At 41.2% G+C, this 20188-nt stretch overlaps 1 protein-coding gene across 1 annotated transcript in view; it reads left to right on the top strand.

Moving 5' to 3' along the window:
- The first annotated feature begins 7704 nt into the window (after positions 1-7704).
- Positions 7705-20188, top strand: part of LOC115478535 (voltage-gated potassium channel subunit beta-1) — a 296142-nt gene continuing 283658 nt past the window's right edge. Inside the window, exon 1 of the mRNA XM_030215947.1 lies at positions 7705-7971. Coding sequence (XP_030071807.1) covers positions 7709-7971 — 263 coding nt within the window. The 5' untranslated portion in view covers positions 7705-7708. The remainder of the gene's footprint in view (positions 7972-20188) is intronic.

Below are 20188 nucleotides of genomic sequence, written 5' to 3' on the forward strand. Positions count from 1 at the left end.
TAGGAAGTCTTTCTCCACTTTTACTTAATATTGCCTGTCATTCAGTAATATTTGATTATCTAATGAACCTACTTTCAAAGTACTTGGAATAATTTTGGATTCTATTGCTAACTTTTGACAACCACTTGAGAAAAAAAAATCTTTTGGAGGCTAAAATAAAGTTAGAAATTACTTCAGTTTGGATCATTTTTCTCTGCCAGTCCAATCTCTAGTGCTCAGTCAATTAGATTATTGTAATGCACTTTGGGTCTCTTTTGCCAAGCTGCAGTAAAAGGGGGCCTGCGGTAGCGTCAGCGTGTGTTTTTTTGACACGCACCGAGGCCCCTTTTTACTACAGTGGGCAAAAGGCTACTTTTTTAAACAAAGAGAAATGGCCCTGTGCTAATCACAGGGATAGGCACACAGTCATTTGCAGGGGGAGCCCTTACTACCACCTATTTAGATGACGGTAAGGACTCCTGTGCTAACCTGGTGGTAACCAGACAGTGCACGGCACTGCCTGATTACCACTGGGGAAGCCCCAGTGCAACAAAAGTACAAAATATTTTTGTAGTGCTGGAAATGATGCATGCTGGGGGTATGAACTACCACCAGGGTCCTGCAGTAACCCGGTGGTATTCCTGAATTGGCGCATGGCAAGCCCTTTGTAAAAGTGCCCGTTGATGTGGGTTGTTCTCATAGATCGATGTGACAATTACAGACTCTACTCATAGATCGATGTAACAATTACAGACTCTACAAAACATTGCAGCTAGAATGATATGTCAAGAAAAGTGATATCAATTACTTACTAAGAACAGATTTTTAAAAAAATTTTATTATAAACTTATAAAAATTATTACTGCATGACCTTATACAATAGGTCTCATATACACATCTACAAAGATTCCTGGATCAATTGAGTAACAATTCAATATCCATTTTACATACTTCTGTGTGGCTTTGCGTGGCTTTGATGGTGATCCAACCTATTTCCTAATAAGCCACTAAATGAATCAAATTACTCAACCATCCATCCCCAAAGAGAACCACATCTCTGTATTGACAGCTACTGTGTCCTTCAAAGTCCTGTTAGTTCACTCTAATAACCGTGAGTTTTTCTGATGAAATAATCCTTAGTCCATAATATTGCAATAATCAAATGTCCATTCCACTATACCAGATCTTCCAATCTTCTTTTCCTTTTAACGACGCAACCTCTCATTTAGAGGTACAAATCCTCACCCCACCACACTCCCAGAACACATCCAGAGGGGGTTTACATGCACAACCATAAACTTCCAGTACAGCTTCAGAGAGAAAAAAGTAAATTTGGAGTGTCTGTCACTCTCAGGTTTGTGGAGTGGATTTCCATGTGCGATAACAGTCCCAGACTTCACGAAACTTAGTAATTTGGCCATTTCTCGTTGCCGTTAGCTCAGATATCAAGCAAAAATAATGCATCTACATAAATAGAGTGATCTGGGATTCAAGGACTCTTCCATGTCACAGCTAATGCCAGATGAGCTGCTGTAAACAGATGAATAGCCAAACTATGCTGTTAAGGTGATATTCCAACGGGCCTATGATGTAGCAAACAATGTTCCACCTTCAGAGGATGAACCCCCTAAAATCTGTTGCATCAAAGAATGAACAGATTGCCAATCCAGTTGGACAAAAGGGAAGGTCCACCAAATATGGTACATGTCACCTGGTAGTCCAAAATTACCCCAGCATGGCACTGCATTTCCCATGAACTAAAGAAACAAATGTGATGGAAGGTGGAGGAAAAAACTTGTAAGAAGCCCAGGAGAAAACTGACCAGCAGACCAGGACAGTTTCTACCCGGTGCAGAAAGCAAGTAAGGGGCTCTGCTCCTTCACCTGCATCAAGCCAGTGAAAAAAAGATTTTGTTCCTGTTGGCAAGGTTAGTGAATAGCAAAGGAATGAAGAGAACCGGCATGTAGACAGTAGTGGTGTACAGGGAACCTTATGGAGGCACCTACTCAGAAGATAACCTTGTGACTGGCTCTGGTACTTGTACCTATACAGAGTTTTATAGTGATATGGCAAACGAGAAACCATCACTTAGAGGGCTTGTAAATTCTCTTGTGGTAGATACTCTATAAGTAGGAGCACAAGCGATATCAGATAAATAGAAGTTAGTAGAGAGTATTGAGGAAAGGTATTTCATGCCTGCTACCAAACCATGTAATGGGCACAGATAGATGATTACATCTGAGTAGTAAAGGGAGTTGGATGGAGAGCTACTTTTTCCTTGAGCATAAGTGTTTCCTTGTTCTATGAAATGCAAGTAGATTCATCAACCCAAACCAAGATTCAAACTGGTATCATTCCCCCAGCCTTGGAAACAAATCCCTCTTGGGAGAGTTGGATACATCTGGAAGTAGAATAAAGTACCAAGTCATTAAATGGGGATGTGAAGGTTGCCATGGCCACACAACCCAGTAATGGTAGATATATGAGACATAGGATTTGGTACTAAACATTTACTGTGGCTAAGTGTGCATGAGATAACAGGGTATAATGAAGCCAGACTTTTCCCTATACACTTGGAGAAACCTCTGATTTGGTTAAAATAATGTAGTCTTGTCATGTGACTCCTGCTGTTCAGTATGTTATGTCTCCACAGACCTTTCCTCCTCATTGGAGCTCATCCAGAGAGGAATCTGTAACCCGAAGAAGATCTGAAGCCAAGGCATTAGGGATCATTCTCAGGAACGTCTAGGAGTAGCTCATCCCTACCTTCAGATGATGGTATTTTCAAAGAGAACTGAGTCTGGGGAGGCAATGGCTAGAAATATTAAAATAATCATTCTTACCTTAAAAAAGAAGTAATTTGAAATGGAGAAAATGTAACTTACCACACCATCTGATATGTATGCATGAAATGATAGCTCACCTGTTCATTTAATACAAGCAAGAACAATAAAACATTTGTATAGACTAGTTAGTCTGGTTTTCATTTACCTGTTTTCAAGTTTGGGATGATTCTGATAATGTTCTGGATGTCGTTACTGCACAAAAAGTACTTTTGTCTTTATGTTTGCAGCAGTGGCGTAGCCAAGGGTGGGCCCGGGTGGGCCCAGGCCCACCCACTTTGGGCTCAGGCCCACCTAGTAGCAGCACACTTATGATGTGGCTGGCAGGGATCCCCAAGCCCCACCAGCCAAAAACTCCCAACAACTGTCCCTCCTGCTTACTTTTTAAATAGCAGATCTTCACCTGCAGCGAGCAGCAACTGAGACGTAGTGCTCGCACTAGCCCCACAGCCTTTCCTCTGATGTATTCCTTCCTATGTGGAAACAGGAAGTTGCATCAGATGGAAGGCTATTGGGCCAACATGAGCAGTGCGTATTCACAGCCAGACTTTTGTGAAAATCTGCTATTTAAAAAGTATACAGGAGAGGGGGGTATGTTTGAGAACCATATGGCATGCAGGTGAGAGAGGGAGAGACCAAATCACTTGTGGGACAAGGTGGAGTTCTTCTGCCCACCCATCTTGAGCCCAGGCCCACCCAAAATTGGGTGTCTGGCTACGCCCCTGGTTTGCAGGTAGTTTGTTGTTGTTTTCCAGGTTCCACTATGATGGGCAGATTGTGACCAAAGATCGACCTGGGCGTGAGGATCCTGTCCCTGGCCTCACATCTCCTCTCAGCCTCATTTTTTTCAGGGCCATACACAGAATTTAGTCCATAACATTGTCACTCACATCCACTTACATACTCACTCACAAATTAAATCAAACAATATCAAATTTAAAATGGATGAAAACTTGGTTGCAGCTTTATTTCATTACAATCAATAAGAATTCATAACAAACAACTAAATATCAAGCGACCTTTCATTTCCATTAACCATCTAAGAGGTCCTTTTACTAGGCCATGGTAAAAAGTGGCTTGCAATAGTATAGGCGCGGGTTTTGGGCATGTGCAGAAATATTTTTCAACGCACATACCAAAAATGCCTTTTAAAATTTTTTTTCAGAAAATGGACGTGCAAAAACTATTTTGCCGCATGTCCATTTTGGGTATCTGACCTTACCGCCAGCCATAGGCCTAGCGGTAAGGAATCTGCGTGGTAAGGACATACGTGCATCAGATAACACGGTGCATGTCCAAAAATAAAAATTATTTTTCAGACACACGTAGCGGACACGCACCAAAAATGAAATTACCGCAAAAAGCACGCAGTAGTTGGGCGGTAAGTCAGTTTTGGTGAGTGTTGGGTGTGTAATTTCACGGCTTAGTAAAAGGGGCCCTAAGTTGCTAGTTGATGCCAAACTAGCGCCCAATTTCACTTTAAATGTATTTAAATATTCATCTCAAATGTATTTCCAGTGACACCTGCAGTATCGACAAGTCTTCACCTCAGTTTTTGGCGTCTCGCACACCAGGATCTCCTATCCCAAATAAAATAATAATTTAATTACAATTGCAGGCCATTTACCAATATTTATTGTCTTTCTGCAGCTGTGACCCCCCCCCCAACCCCACCCCATTTCAAACAACCCCAACCCCCAATACAAATATAAAACACCACACACAAAAGTAATAACATCATCCCCATCAAACAAATTCCAAGGCCAAACAGAATTCCCAACAAAAAGAGGGGTGGGGTGGGTGGGAACAAAATTAGCAATTAGTAGCCTCCTCTTTGACTCTCTCACCACCCACCACCCTAGCCCTTCCTCACACAACTCTTCAAAACTGAACGCTCTATTTTCTTTCTCTTCCCGCCCTCGTAATTCCCACCAGTCCATGCTACATTAACACCTTTCTCCCCTCACTGGTCCTGAACTTCAGATAAGTGCCAACAGTTCCCCATAACAGTACTTAAAAATAAAAGTAATTTAATTTCTATCACCCTGCAGTTCATAGCACCCCCCCCCCCTTTTACAAAGCCATGCAGCAATGCCGACACAGCCCATTCATGGGCTGTGTTGGCATTGCCGCGTGGCTTTGTAAAAAGGGGGGGGGGCAAATTAAATTAATTTAAATTGTCTCTTTGTCCTTCTCTTATTTATTAAATTACCTCCTCAATCATAAATAAATCATTTAAATAAATTCGCGATTCCTTAACCATCCTTGTATCCCTTTTTCCTCACCCCCACCTTACCCACTTTAAAATAAAATTACAGAGTCATAGCCTTCAGCAGGAGCGATGCCAATGTTATATTGCCCTCAGGCAATTCCTCGGGCTTCCTTTATATATTGATCCAATTACCCTCAGCCAACTACCACACCAGATTAAGGATAAGATGATCTTCCAGTACAGAAAGTTAAGTTTCTTAATTTAGAGGCGTTAGTTCTATCTGCATAAGTGAAATAATATCATGTTGTAGACGGTGCTACAGTTTTGTTGTAAAATTAATTTCTGTGCCATAATCATACACAGTTAGTGCAGCTGACGGATAAAATCTTTAAAAGAGAATCGGAAGGAGAACCTTGCCATCAATGTTTAAACAGCTGGATTGCCTTTCTAGGAATGGTTATCTGATGTGCCTGTGTTGTACATTTTTCATAGCTCTGTCTGGTGTTACCTCACACTGAGGATAACACACTTTCTTCGGTATAACTAGACTCCGTGTACTGATGTCACCAAGATGAGCTGCTAACAGATTGACAGGTAAAATAACATGTTCTTTATTCTTCAAGCAGAAACTCTTGATACTATGGCTCATTTATTTCCATCATAAGACCGGCATTGTATTTTGATAGTTCCTTTACTGTTAAATATTTAAATAAGAGTCACTGTTGCCTTTGACCTCATTGAATCCCAGGGGAACTGATAAATTCCCATACAATATTCAGCTCTGCTACCTGACCGCGGGTTCAACAGCTTCAAAGTGAACATGTTAACAATTTTGAGTTTGAATTTAGTTATTGAAGACATATTTCTCGGATAAAATGATATTGAGTACTGTTACCAGTGGCGTAGCCAATGGTGGGCCTGGGTGGGCCCAGGCCCACCCACGTTGGGCTCAGACCCACCCAGTAGCAGCACACCTATGATGTAGTTGGCAGGGATCCCCAAGCCCCACCAGCTGAAAACTCCCAACAGCTGTCCCTCCTGCATACCTTGTAAACAGCAGCGAGAAGCAACTGATACATACTGCTCGCACCGGCCCCACAGCCTTCTCTCTGATGTATTCCCACCTATGTGGAAACAGGAAGTTGCATCAGGGAAGGCTGTGGGACCAACATGAGCAGTGTGTATTAGTTGCTTCTTGCTGCCAGTGAAAATCTATTTAAAAGGTATGCGGGGGAGGGGGATGTTTGAGTGACCATATGGCATGCAGGCAAGAGATTGAGAGACCAAATCACTTGTGGGACAGGGCAGAGTTCTTCTGCCCACCCATCTTGTGCCCAGGCCCACCCAAAATTTGGTGTCTGGCTACGCCCCTGACTGTTACATTAATGTACTGTGGGGTCCTTTTAACTAAGGTTTGCCAAAAAGCGGCCTGCGCTGGTATAGATGCGGGGATTGGACGCACGCAGGTTCATTTTTCAGAGCACCTGCAAAAAAGGCCTTTTTTTTAAAAACTGAAAATGGACGTGCGACAAAATGAAAATTGGAGAGTGTCCATTTTGGGCCTGAGACCTTACCTGCCACCCATTGACTTAGCAGTAAGGTTTCACATATTAACCGGGCGGTAATCATCAGCATGCGTACAATGCCAGTTATTGCCCGGATAGGGCTGTGTGCCACAAAGTGTCTGGCACGAGTAGTGGGTGCATGTAAAAAATGAAATTACCGACCAGGCCACAAGGTAGCCAGATGATAGTTCTGAATTGGTGCATGTTGGGCATGTTTAGGCGCCTACACGGCTTTGTAAAAGGGCCCCTAAATTTCAAGGGCACTTTTTTCCCCCCATTTTCGATGAAGAAGAAGTGCGTTAAAAGTTGCTGATACCTCTGTCTGTAATAGAATCATTTTTACCAACACTGAATAATTCTAACTTATCTAAAGAGCTTCTGCAAAGATGTGGCAATTTCTTTTTATCTCTTGATCTGATTTTATTTGGTCCCTTATATGATATTTCAAAATGGGGTCATGTTACAGAATAGCTTTTATTTATTTGTATTTCTTTATTGGGATTCATTAACCACTTTTATGAAGAGATTCAACCAAAGTGGGTGTACAGCAGGTAAACTTTTAACATAAAACTTACAATTTGGTTTAACAGTGTAAATAGAAAAATGAATAGAATCAATGAAATAAAGTTGGCAATGGTAGACTAAGGGTAGGACTAATATGAAACAATATCAGAAATATAAACATTGAAGAATACTGTAAAGCAATTATATAACAGCCTTAAGGTCAGAGTCTCTGAAGAAAGTCCGCCCTGGCCCACATACAGCACAGGAGTAAAATTCAGCCCCAAAGACATCTTCAAGTGTCATTCCTGTTTGCCCTTCTGTGAATGAGAAGGTCTTCAAAAACAGCCAGGATACATTAAAAAAAATGTTTCCCTTCCCTGGAACTAAAATATTTTAAGTGTTCCAACCAGAGAGCTGTAAGGGCTGTTTCTAAAAAGAGGCAACTATCTTTCTTTCAGTTTGAGCCAAGTCTACATGGATCTAGTTACAGCTGTAGAGTCAGGATAAGGTTATATGGGAAGGAAGGAGCTGCAGAAAATCAATTTAAATAACTTAATGACAGTGACTTAGTGACAAGTGGTGCCTTCTTTCACACCATCAAGACAATGCTCGCAGCACGTACTGGGGGAGCTGGTAATAACCAAAGTGCAGAAGATAGTGGAAAGTTTAGGAAATACTCTGTTGTTTCTGTGAGTAGCAGAGAGAGGGGTGTAAAAAACTCTACAGACCATGGTCAGGCAAAAAGACAAATGCAGCAGAGGGCCCAGAGGCTGGCTCTCATGAGGGAACTGGAGATGAATTGGTACTTGAGCATTTGCGAACTGTCCTATGAATATACCACAGCCTCCACTACTGGAATGCCATACAGGTAAGACCTGGATTCTTTAAAACTTCTATTTCATGTTGGAAATGTGCTGAAAGGTTTTTTTTTTTTTCTAACACATGCGTAGCCATTTCTTCAGATAAGTTTAGTTTGTACTGGTGTCACACAAAACGTGAGCTAGTATCGGTGAAGAAAATATGTTATCCAGCTGCCCTTTATAGCAGAGGAAATTTCACAAAGCTAAGTTTAGCTACATGGGTGGAATCGCCATTAAAGTCTCATGTTAAACCACCATCTAACTTATCCACTTAAGTTAGCTCTTGTCTTAATGATCAAAAATTAGTTTCCATAAGGTAAAGTTTATGAATTGGTAGAAAGCCAATGTAGTGAACATGTACATATCAGAATGAATGATTTTCTTCAAGGAATTACATTTCCAGAAATCCATCTTTTTTTTTTTTTTTTAAACTATGTAGGCACAGTGTAAGGAGACAGAAATCTTCAGTGGGTGTAGTTAATTTGAGGAGATGTCTTATTTTGGGCACCCCAACACAATAGCCCTGACAAAATAGCCCCGACAAAACAGCCTTGCAACAAAATAGCCCTTGACAAATCAGCCTCCCACAAAATCCCCTTGTCAAAATGTCCCCTCCCACAAAATAGCCCTCTAGAAAAATAATGTAGTACCATATTCTGGGCAGCCTGATCGGGCCCTTTTGTCAGGGGGTTAATTTGTCAAGGGCTATATTGTGGGGCAGGCCATTTTGACAGTGGCTGTTATGTCAGGGACTATTATGTCGGGAGCTTTTTTTGTTTGGAGCTTTTTTGTCAGGGCTATTTTGACCGGGTACCCTTATTTTACTAACCGCTATAGTGTTTTTCTAAAAGCTAATCAAACCAAAGTGGAATGAGTGGCTCCTGGTGAGGGGGATTTTACAGGCTGCTCGAGTAAACTTGGCACAGAGTTGGAAGTCACCCTTGGTTCCATCGTTGGTACGATGGATAACAAAGGTGCGTTATTTATGTGAAATGGAGAGGCTGACTGCAGTTAAAAGGAGGACCTTGCCTAGGTGGGAAAAGATATGGATGCCTTTTTTGAGTGTGCAGTAGGGATGAGTGCACTTGGCCTGAGTGACACGAGGGAGCAACAGAGGTTGGTATAGGGAGGGTCTAAGGTGGGGGGAGGGGTTTTCTTAGGGTTGGGGGATTTCTGTTTCATAAAATCGAAACATGTTGAAGGATACTTGGGAGTTATTATAACCATGATACATACTAAATGTCATTGTTTCTTCTTTGTGCGTGTTCAGCATGTTTGACTTGCCTGAAGATATCTGCTTAAGTATCGCATTGTAATGTGATGATTACCTTTTGTTTTGTATCAACAAAGTTCAATAAAGACTTCTATAAATTAAAAAAAAATAAATGCAATTACTATAAATTATATTAGAATTTAGGGAATACAAATAAATCAGTCTAATGAGTGGGAGTGATTTTTTTTTTTCATTTCAGGAAACTTTTGTTACATTTTTGATGAGTCAGATCAGCAGAGATGCTACTTTATCCAGTTCCTGTAGGGACATTTTAAGCTAATTCTTGATTTCTGGCGACCCTAACCTGACACACTGTTTTGGCCCGGAAGAATTGATTTCAACAGAAAGAATCAGGGACTACAAAGACATACAGCACTGGGCATGTAAGTTGAAGATCAGGGGCCGATGCACAAAAGTCCCCGGAAAGAACCACTCACTATTTCCACCTCGGTAAAAATTACCGAGGTGGAAATAGCGAGTAATTCTCAGAAGAAATCACATGCAAATGAACTGCATGGACTTTTACTATGCAGCTCATAGGGAAGGTTGCCAGGACGTGTGCAGAGCATCTACTCGCAAAGCTGTGCATGCCCTAAAAAGCCCTCCACAGCATTTTGCAGCTTTCATACGTGCTGCGTGTATGAAAACAGTGTGTATTGCTGATACACAGTAATTTTAAAATGCTCACTTCAAGTCATTCATAGCAGTCCAGAGCTGGAAAGGCCGCTGCAAAGCAGCAGTAGCAGGAGGGAGCTGCTTTCCTTCCCCGCTGACCACCAGAGCTGCCCCCCTTCCACGCTAACCTCCAGAGCAGCATAACTTTTTTCCCTTACAAACATGACTTTCTCCAGGTCCATGCCCTTAAAGAGACAGCGGGCTCTCAATCACGTAGCCTGCTGAGGTGAGATTAACATCTGGGATCAGACGCCTTTGTTAGGCAACCGTTCGGAACTTGCATCTTCTCCCGGAATTACAAATCAACACCGAAATGGGCTAGAGCTGGCTGTGCTGTGTGGAGCTGCAAGAGAGAGCCCAGCTGCACAAGAGTGACAAGATTCCACTGCCTACAGCTGCTCCAGACCTCCTGGTAAATGTTGCTCGCTACGGGTAGGCAGTCCTTGCTATGCATCACTGGTAAACTGTTGTACATCCCACGGAATGCACATTTAAATTCTAATTAGTTCATTTGCATGCATTTGCATGCAATTCCCATTGGCTGCCATGGATGGAAAAGAGCCTGCAAGCATTTAGTAAAGTTCCCATAGGTAATTTTGGTAATATACCTTATAAGGAGGCATTGAACAGATCTATAGCAAAAAATCTTCCAAATGGTCAGCATAAAACAGTATCTCAAATATTGTCTTGTTCATTGCTAGAACGAAAACCTTCAAAGTCTGTATCATCATCATCATCGGTGTTATTGAAATGTTCTGCAGGGTGGATTTCTTTCAGTTTTTCCTCAGCTTTGCATCCCTCACGGATAGACTTCTCATCAACAGTAAACATATGCCCGTCTTCACGATTTCCATGTTCTTTTGTGTATTCGACTGCCAATAATTTGAAGTCAGCTGTATATGACTTTTTCTTTGGCATTGTACATGGACAACCAGTAAATTTAAGGTAAACCTTTCCTTCATGTCGGCTGGCCTTGCTTTTCCTCCGGTCCAGCATTGTCGGCGTGCCTCGGCCACCCATGCCCACACTCCTGCTCATGCTTATGTAGGCACAAAGAACTGAACATGTGCAGGGAGCACAGGGGTACGGGCTGTACAAAACCTTTTTTTACTTGATTCCTTCTTTTCTGCAGAATATCAATCATTTGTCATTTATTCATTTTATATACCGTTTCTTATTGCTGCTGCAAAACAGAACGGCTTACATTTTTATGTTTAAATCATTTTTATTAAGTTTCAAAAGGAACAAGACATGTCATGGAAAAGACAATCTGCAGAAACATTTTCAAAACAGGTACAAAGAACCTTCCCAACATTCCTTCCCTGTCCAAATCCCTTAATCCCTCCCCCAAAATCCTCCCTTCCCCCCTACCCCCCACACTGTCTCTGTTCTCTGCAAGGAGTCCAAGTCACACGGATCCTGTCCACCAACGTATTCAATTCAGTATTCTGCTTCTTGCCGCTGGCTGTAGTGTATCCCAAAAGTTCGCCCACGTTTTCTCTAGGCTCCTGCCTTCCTTGGAGGCGAAATCCCTAACTCCACATCTTTCTAGTTTTAGTAGGTCAATCATCTGCGTCCTCCAAACGCTTATTGGCGGGGTTGTTGTTTCTCGCCAGTTCAATAATATAGTCTTTTTCCCAATCAACACTGCTCGTCTGAGGAAAGAGGTGAGTCCTGGAACTGTAGGTGTAGACTCTTTGTAGATTCCAAAGAGCAGCAACGGATGTTTCTGTATGGTGCAACCCCAGTATGTCTGAATTTCGGCCAGTACCCAAGACCAGAAGTCCGCTATGTTAGGGCAATGCCAAAACATATGACCAAGTGTTGCAAGTAATTATCCACATCTGGGGCACGCCCCAGAGTCACCAAACCCCGCTTTCAGTGCTCTTGATGGAGAAATATACAGCCTCATCGCAAATTTATACTGTAACTCCCAATGACGCGTGTAAATTGCGCCGCTCTGGGCTGAACGAAGAAAGTCTTTGAATATCTCTGTTGTTACTTCGGTCTCCAAGTCTCTGGCCCAGGCCTGTGCTCTGCTAATGTAATCAATGTCCTCTGTAGAGTCCTGGAGGAACCTGTGGTGATATCGGAGGGGCACGGAGTTTTGGGCTCCAAGGGTCATAGCCGTATTTAAGGTGTCTTGTACATCTTCACTAAGGTTAATCCAGCCCAGGGCTTTCAGGTAATGCTGAATCTGCAAATATGCAAAATGATCAGTCTGAGCCAAATGGTGTTCTCGCTTAAGCTCCGCAAATACGGCTTACATTTTTAAAAAATACAACTCATACATGCAAACAAATGAGAACTCCAATCATTGATAGAAAAGCCCAGCAACTCAAAATGACAAAGATGTACATATCTAGTAAAATCTACAAATTAAATACAGTTTAGCCTAAACTTCTACACCTTCTCTACTATTATAAGCTCTGTTCAATACAGTTCGGGAAGAGAAAAGTTTTCAGAAGTTTTCAAAAGTGAATGTAGGACTTCTCTAATCTAATCTCTTTTGGAAGCCCATTCCAAAGAGAGGGAGACAAAAAGAAAAAAGCTGATCCCCATGTAGATTCCCAGCGAGCCTTAGCAAGCGGCGGAATGACTAACCTATTATCTGTTAATGATCTAAGTGTCCACATAGGAGAGTAGGGAATCATCAAATTTGATAGATAGCTAGGAATAAGTGAATGAAAAGCCTTATGTGTCAGAGCGAGTGCTTTAAATTTAACTCTTGCTTCAATCGGAAGCCAATGAAGTTGGCATACCAGAGGTGTTATTCTGTCATCCCTCCGAGCCCTACAAATCATGCGAGCCGCTGTGTTTTGTATTCTTTCTATTCTTTTTAAATTAGCAGGGTGGATTTCTTTCAGTTTTTCCTCATGATTGTGGGTTATATACCTGAAATATGGTAACTCTCCCTGGCCCAGATCAACCAGCCATTATCCCTCAAATTCTATATATGGGGTCAAGGTTTCGGTATCAAAATGTGTGCACAGATCAAAGATCTGTATGCAACTTAATTAGTTTACAAGCCAATTAATAGCAAATAATTGATGTAACAGTCAATTATTGCAGTTAATTGACAATATTTGAAATTTGAGTGTGCATTTCTCCATGCTCTATTCTATAATCTAAATCCACCAAAGAGTAGGGCAATATTTGTGCAGCAGGGCAATACTTCAAGTAATTACTTAAATCCCAGCCATCATAAGATAATAATATCTGAGTCAATTGTCGCTTAAACTTTTATCATCAACAATAAGTTTAAAAAACCCCCCATTTTTAAGGGTCCTCAGAATACACAGTACAGTTAAGCGCATACTGTTTCTTTCATGCAAAAGTGGTCCCTTCCTCACAGATCCCAAATTTTTTAGCAAAAATCTTTTTCTTCAGTACTTTGAAATAAAATGTCTTTAACATACTTTTACTGCAATAGACTCTAAATGCTGTACTTAGCTTTTAGAATGCTGTTCCACTGGCTGCTAATAAGATCAGACTTCATGCCAGCACGTGGAACAGCATGAAAGAAACAGTAAACCACTTTTGCATGAAAGAAACAGTATGTGCTTAAGTGTGCCATGTATTCTGAGGACCCTTAAAAAAAGAAAAAGCCAACGTTCATGATAAAAGTTTAAGCGACACTTGAGTCACATATTATTATCTTATGATGGCTGGGATTTAAGTAATTACTATTCTATAATCTGGCATGTCTAAGGGCCCCTTTTACTAAGCTGTGGGAAAAGGAGGCCAGCACTGGTGTCTGTGCATGTTTTACATATATGCTGAGTCCCCCTTTTACTGCAGCTGGTAAAAGGGAAGTCTTGCTTTCTGACAGGAAATGGCTGGGTGGCAAGTAAAACACTTACCCATTGAGGTACCCTTCTGCGGTAGCCTGGCAGTACTTCCTGTATAGCGAACGGTAAACCCGTATTGGGCTTACCGCCGCTTTGTAAAAGGAGCCCTTAATCCTCTAGCATGCAACCCAAAGGGGAGTGTGGTGAGGGGAGTGGCAGGGACATTCCTAAACGTCATGTGTGGGTGTCACAAAATGCCTAGCCACTCACCTGGGGTTACCTCGTGGCCACTTAGAGGGTCTATCCTCAGCATAGTTCAGGTCCGCCTGCTGCTGCCACTTGTGCTCTACACTTGCACCCTGCTCCCACTGACTGGGTCCCAACTGCCTCTGGGTGAGTCTCCCGCTTTCAAGTTATCCCCAGTGATTTCTAGGTTACTGAGGCCACACTCCCAGTGGTCCCACAGTTCCCAGAAAGTACTAATAGACCCAACACACACACCACCAGGATTCTTTATCAGCCCAGACAGGCAGAACAAACAAACAAATGTGTTTATTCTCAGAACTTGGAACAGTGGACAAAAAAATGTGCATTTAGCAAACAGTAACAAGTAACTAAAAAAAATGGATCAATTAGAAAACTAACTAAACATCTGCATACTTCCTAGAAAGTACTTGAGAAGATCAGGACATATATAGCTTGTTCACCAGTTACCAAATATAACTTTTTTACAGGGCTTCAGCAAAGCGCTCTCTTCTCCTGGGTTGAAGCTGAACTCAAATCCAGTAAAGTCCAAATGAAATGAGCTTCTGGGACAATCAGAGCCCAGTCAACAAGATTTCAAATATATACTGCTCCTTGCTTCCTGTTTGTATCAAACTAAAAAAAAACCCACTCAGTTCTCTGTAACAGCTTTACAGAAAACACCACCTGCTGGAAAAATAGGACAAATACGCTTCAGAACATAATCAATGTAGGAAAATATCCAATACATTTTACAGACTTAAAATGCACTGCTTCTTCACAGTGGGATTATAGAATAGTCCCATTTCCATGACAAAATGCTTGGACACAGGCATTTACACCAAATTTCAGGCTGCATAAATACCGGTGCCCAACTTTTGGTGTGGAAATGAGCTCTAAGCACTATTCAACCTGGAGCATCATTTATAGAATAGTGTTCCATAGCAAAATCTCAGCACCATTTGTGGGCTGGTCAATTTGTTTCTAGTGAGATATTAAGGTGTATTAAGCAACCACTAGAAAATGTGAAATTAGCTTAATCTTGACAGACCCTGCCCCTTAGACCAAGAAAGCCAAAACAAAGGTTTCTTGATTGCAGGGTATATCAATATGTAAAACTATTCTTAGTCTGCAAGTTTAATTGATAATAAAAACAAAAGATAGCCAATAATGTTTGACTATACAGCTTATATTACAATGATAGGGTGAGGGGAAAAACAAAGGGGGAGGGGCTGAGAGAGTGTCATTTTATGTCTGGCTCTGACTAATAAATATAATTCAGCTTCCTCTCTATCACCTTCTTGCACCTTACCAATACTTCAGACCTAACTATCCCTTTCCATATTACATCACCATTGAAATATAACAAGTGCTTATACTGCATATCCCAAATTGGGATGTCATCTTTGTGCTCTACTGATTCCATTTCTGCATGAAGTCCCAGTAAGATTTTTATTCTGTGATCTACATTGGGTGGTTGTGGGAGAATTCAGGCTCAAAATAGTTACATCATCACCAAAAGTCTCAAAAGCAGCTGAATCCTGAGGCTGTACTATCTCTGCCATTACCCACCCACACCATAATCAGGACAACAGCTTTGTGGTTTAGCGATTCGATCTCTGCATGATACTCTGGTAACATTTTGTTCTGCAATCTACAATGGGCAATTGTAAGAGGAGTCAGGCTCAAAATAGTGACATCATCACCAAGAGACTCAGAAGCATGCCAACTCAGGCGCTGTGCCAAAGGGGCAAACCAAAGGGGTATGTCTTGCCCCATTGTGAGCCCCTTTATGAGCATCTGTGAGCCTGGAGCCTCCAAATAGTTTTAACTGCACTTAATGATTTTAAAATAACTTTTAATAGGGAGAGAAATATCTCTAAAGTTTCTTTTTTTTCTATATCTTGTGCATTAGATAATCTAAAAATGAAATGAACAGACTAAATGACAGCCAGCATGGTTAAAAAGTAAGATGAAGGAAGCTAGTAGAGCTAAAAGAAAATCCTTCAGAACATGGAAGAAGGACCTGACTGAAAATAATAGTGCACCTTAGTAAAAGGACCCCTTAGAGAATACTCTAGACTCTAATGTAGCTGATTTTTTAATGGGGGTCTTTTACTATAGGAATACGTTGGCGTCTCTAGCGTTTAGCACATGCCTATTTTTAGTGTGCGCTAGAGAGGTGTGGTAGCCGTGTTAGTCCACTTTTAAAGGTAATCAATAGAAATCAAACAAAATAAAACATGGAAAAGAAAATAAGATGATACCTTTTTTTATTGGACATAACTTTAATACGTTTCTTGATTAGCTTTCGAAGGTTGCCCTTCTTCGTCAGATCGGAAATAAGCAAATGTGGTAGATGACAGTATATATAAGTAAAACATCCAAGCATTTCATTGACAGACTAACAGGGTGGGGATGGGTAGGAGGTATGCATGGGAACATCAAAACATTTCAGAGATAGTCTAACAGGATGGGGGTGGATAGGTGAGAGGAGGGTGACAAACAGAGCAATATAACTTTATGGTTTATAATGGGCTAGAAAACCCAGATCTTTGTTGTCCTGTCTGTTGGGTGTCAAAATATTCAATCATTCTGACTTCAAAGGTCTTAGTGTGCACTAAAAAGCTAGTGCGCCTTATTAAAAGACCCCCTTGATTTCCTATCAACCTTAATTCTTCACAGATTAGGTGATGGGTCACCATTTAGATATTGTTGCCAGTACTAGAAAAGTTACTTCAGAATTATTCTTTACAGATATAATTTGGAAAACCTTCACCTGGTCAGATCACTACATACGAGAATTTACACTGAATTGGAAAATTGTTAACAGTTATTATAGTAATTCATGTAGAGTCTATCATATAATGGAAAATTTGACCATAATCAGTTCTGGTTTAATGTTTTCCTGTCTTTAAAAGATACCGTTGATGATCCCCAGTTATCTCTGTAGGAATGGATTAAATTGGTCCAAAAGTCCTGGATGAAATAGCTCCTTTAAGAAAGTGTAGCTCAATTAGAAAAATACAGTTTACTTGGTATAATGACACCTTACTGACTTTAAAAAAATGACTGTAGAACGCTAGAACATGCATGGAGCAAAAAAACATGACTTTGAGCTAAGGGTTGAATGGAGAAAATCTATAAATTTATAAAAACATCAATTGGCAGTTACTAGGAAAGTGTATTAGTGCACAACTCCACTCCCTTGAAATTTGGCCATCCCTGTGGGGGCAGTATGCAGGCTCCTGGGGGGGGGGGAGGTATGTGTGTGTCAGCGGAAGGCATAACAAAGGCGTGGACGTCCTTCTTTCAGACATTTTGGGCGTCCTCAACTGCACCCCACAGGGATGGCCAAATTTCAAGGGAGTGGAGTGGAGGAGTGGCCTAGTGGTTAGAGCACTGGTCTTGCAATCTAGAGGTGGCTGGTTCAAATCCCACTGCTGCTACTTGTGATCCAAAATCCAAATAAATAAAGGGGGTATCGGAGGCATAGCAGGCCTGGATGTCCTTCTTACAAACATCCACATTTTGGACTCCCTCAACTGCTGTCGCTTCCCCTCCTTAGGAAGGAAGTCGTGTGCAAATGAGCTAACAGCAAGCAGCTCATTTGCATGCAATTTCCTTCATGCGTGCCCGTTCCTTTCCGGATCGGTAAGGGAAGGGCTTTTTCCATTCAGTTAGTGGGACCAGTGCACTACAAATGCTGGCTCCTCCCATGACCAAATGGCTTCGATTTCGTCGTTTCTGAGATGGGTGTCCTCGCTTTCCATTATCGCCGAAAACCGGGGACGACCATCTCTAAGGTTGACCTAAATTTCATGATTTGGGCGTCCCCGACCGTATTATCAAAAGGAAAGATGGACGCCCATCTTGTTTCAATAATACAGGTTGCCCTGCCCCTTTACGGGGCCATTTTTAGAGATGGGTGCCCTTAGAGATGGGCGTCCCCATTCGATTATTCCCCTCCATATTACCCAACATTATATAATTAAGGGGCCCTTTCATCAAGCTATGGGAAAAGGGCCCTGCGCTGGCAGCAGGGGCCATTTTTCACACATGTCAGGGCCCTATTTACTGCAGCGGGTAAAAAGACCCCCAGGCACACATGGCCATGCGGTAAGAAAACTCTTACCACATGGCCATGTGACAGGGAGTCCTTACCGCCACCCACTGAGGTGGCGATAAGGGCTCTCGCGCTAATCCAGAGGTAACTGTGCAGTACACGGTGATGCCCGATTACCGCTGGGTTAATGCCACACAAGCCATTTCCAGAGGTTTTCTTTTTCCCCCGAAAATGGCGCACTCAGGGCGGGACTACCGCCAGCAGCTGCGTTGGGCCGGCTGTAGTCCCGAAAGAGCGAGTGGTCCGGCTTACTGCTGCTCTGTAAAAGGGTCCCTAATTGACTTTCCCATGGCCACAAGGAGCTGTCATAGGATTTGAACTAAGGCCTACCAGTTCTCAGCCTGCTGCTCAAACCATTAGGCTACTCCTCTGCTCCAAAGATATTTCTCAGTGTTTTGTTATTTAAGAAAGAAAATAAAAGCAATTTAGAAGATTCCAATCAAAATTAGACTTTCATTGATAAATCCATACCATTCACAGCTGTTTCTGCATGCTTTTTCCTCTGATCCAGAGTGAGATAGCAGTTGCTAGACAGGGCAGTTAACTGAAAATATATTGCAAAAATCACCTCTTTAACTTGTAAAGTCTTTTTCCACCTTGCAATTTATTGACTAAATGGTGTTTTCAAGAGGGTAACCGTTGTCTCAATGCACTATTGGGCTTGTAGCCACCACATCTTAACAATGTGTTAATTGACAAAGGGGATCGTTCTCTCTACCTTAGGTAAAGGTAAGAAAAATCATCGTCACTGTTTGGTTTACCTTGGAAAGTAATGAATTATTAATAGAGAACACTCATTAAATTATCATGTTGTTTTATTTATACATAATTAACTGGGGCTTCTTTTTCCCTTTCATTACCCTTGCAAATGCTGTAAGGGACATCTGAATGAAATTAAGACACTTAAAACAAAATAAAGACCGTAAGCAAGTGAAACTTTGTTTATGTAGTACTAGAATTTCATTTCTCCTTAGTGGTTTCTCTGAGATGGCTGCCTGTGAGTAAAATTTAAAAAAAAAATTTTTATTTTTTTTTTAATTTTCAAATGACAAATTTCAAGAGTTTACACTTGAATAGGAAAGTGTCATAAATTCACAACATTCTTTCAAGGGAAATAAAAGACAAATAGGTAATAAACATAAATTAAGTCCACATTTTAAGGATTCCGTGATTGAATATTAGGCAAAACAAGAAATCATTATGTGGAAAATATGCATATAGCAAAAAGATACAAAGCTATCTTTTTATACTCCAATAACTCTTTTTGAGGCCACAAATGTTGTCAAATGAGCCGGGTCCGTGAACACATATTTAAGTGAATTATAATTCGCAATACATTTACAGGGAAACTTAAGATAGAATGTGCCTCCTAGTTGTAAAACAGCTGGGTTTAATAGTAGGAATGGTTTCCTCTTCTTTTGGGGTGTCCCTTGAGACGTCGGGGAACAATAATACTCTTTGGCCCAGGAATAACTTCGCTTTATTCCGAAAAAACAATTTGAATAACCACTGTTTATCTGGCAGCAGGGCTACAGCCGCTACCAAAGTTGCAGCTGTTGCCTGTGCCGTGTCGGATGTCTCCAAAAAATCTGTTACATCCAAAGGTAATTGTTGTTGCTTTAATACTCCCTCTTTTTGTATAATAAGATTTGTATAATAAGATTGAGTAAATGGTGGGAGATTAGTTTCTGGAATTTTCAATATTTCCTTCAAGTATCTTTTTAACGTATCTAATGGACTAATCATATTTACCATTGGAAAATTCACAAATCTTAAATTGTATCTTCGCACATAGTTTTCATAAATCTCCCCCTTATTTCTGAGGTTTGAAACATCTTAAAGCATAGCACTTTGAATGTTCCCAACTTTCATAACCTCCTTTTCTGTTGTTTCAAACCGATTTTCAAGAGATTTTATATCAGAGGAATTTTTCTCCACTTTTTTCTCAGTCTCTATAGATTTTTGTAACAGAGAATTAGATTGTTTAAGTAATGATTGGGCCATTTGAGCCATTAAGTCCCACAAAGAATCAAGGGTTACCTCTGCCGGTTTTACCAAGACTCCAGGAGGTATTCCAAACATAGGTTCTGGGACCTGCTCTGTTTCTGTGCCTTGTC

This window comes from Microcaecilia unicolor, chromosome 10, assembly GCF_901765095.1.
Source record: "Microcaecilia unicolor chromosome 10, aMicUni1.1, whole genome shotgun sequence".
In the NCBI taxonomy this organism is placed as follows: Eukaryota; Metazoa; Chordata; class Amphibia; order Gymnophiona; family Siphonopidae; genus Microcaecilia; species Microcaecilia unicolor.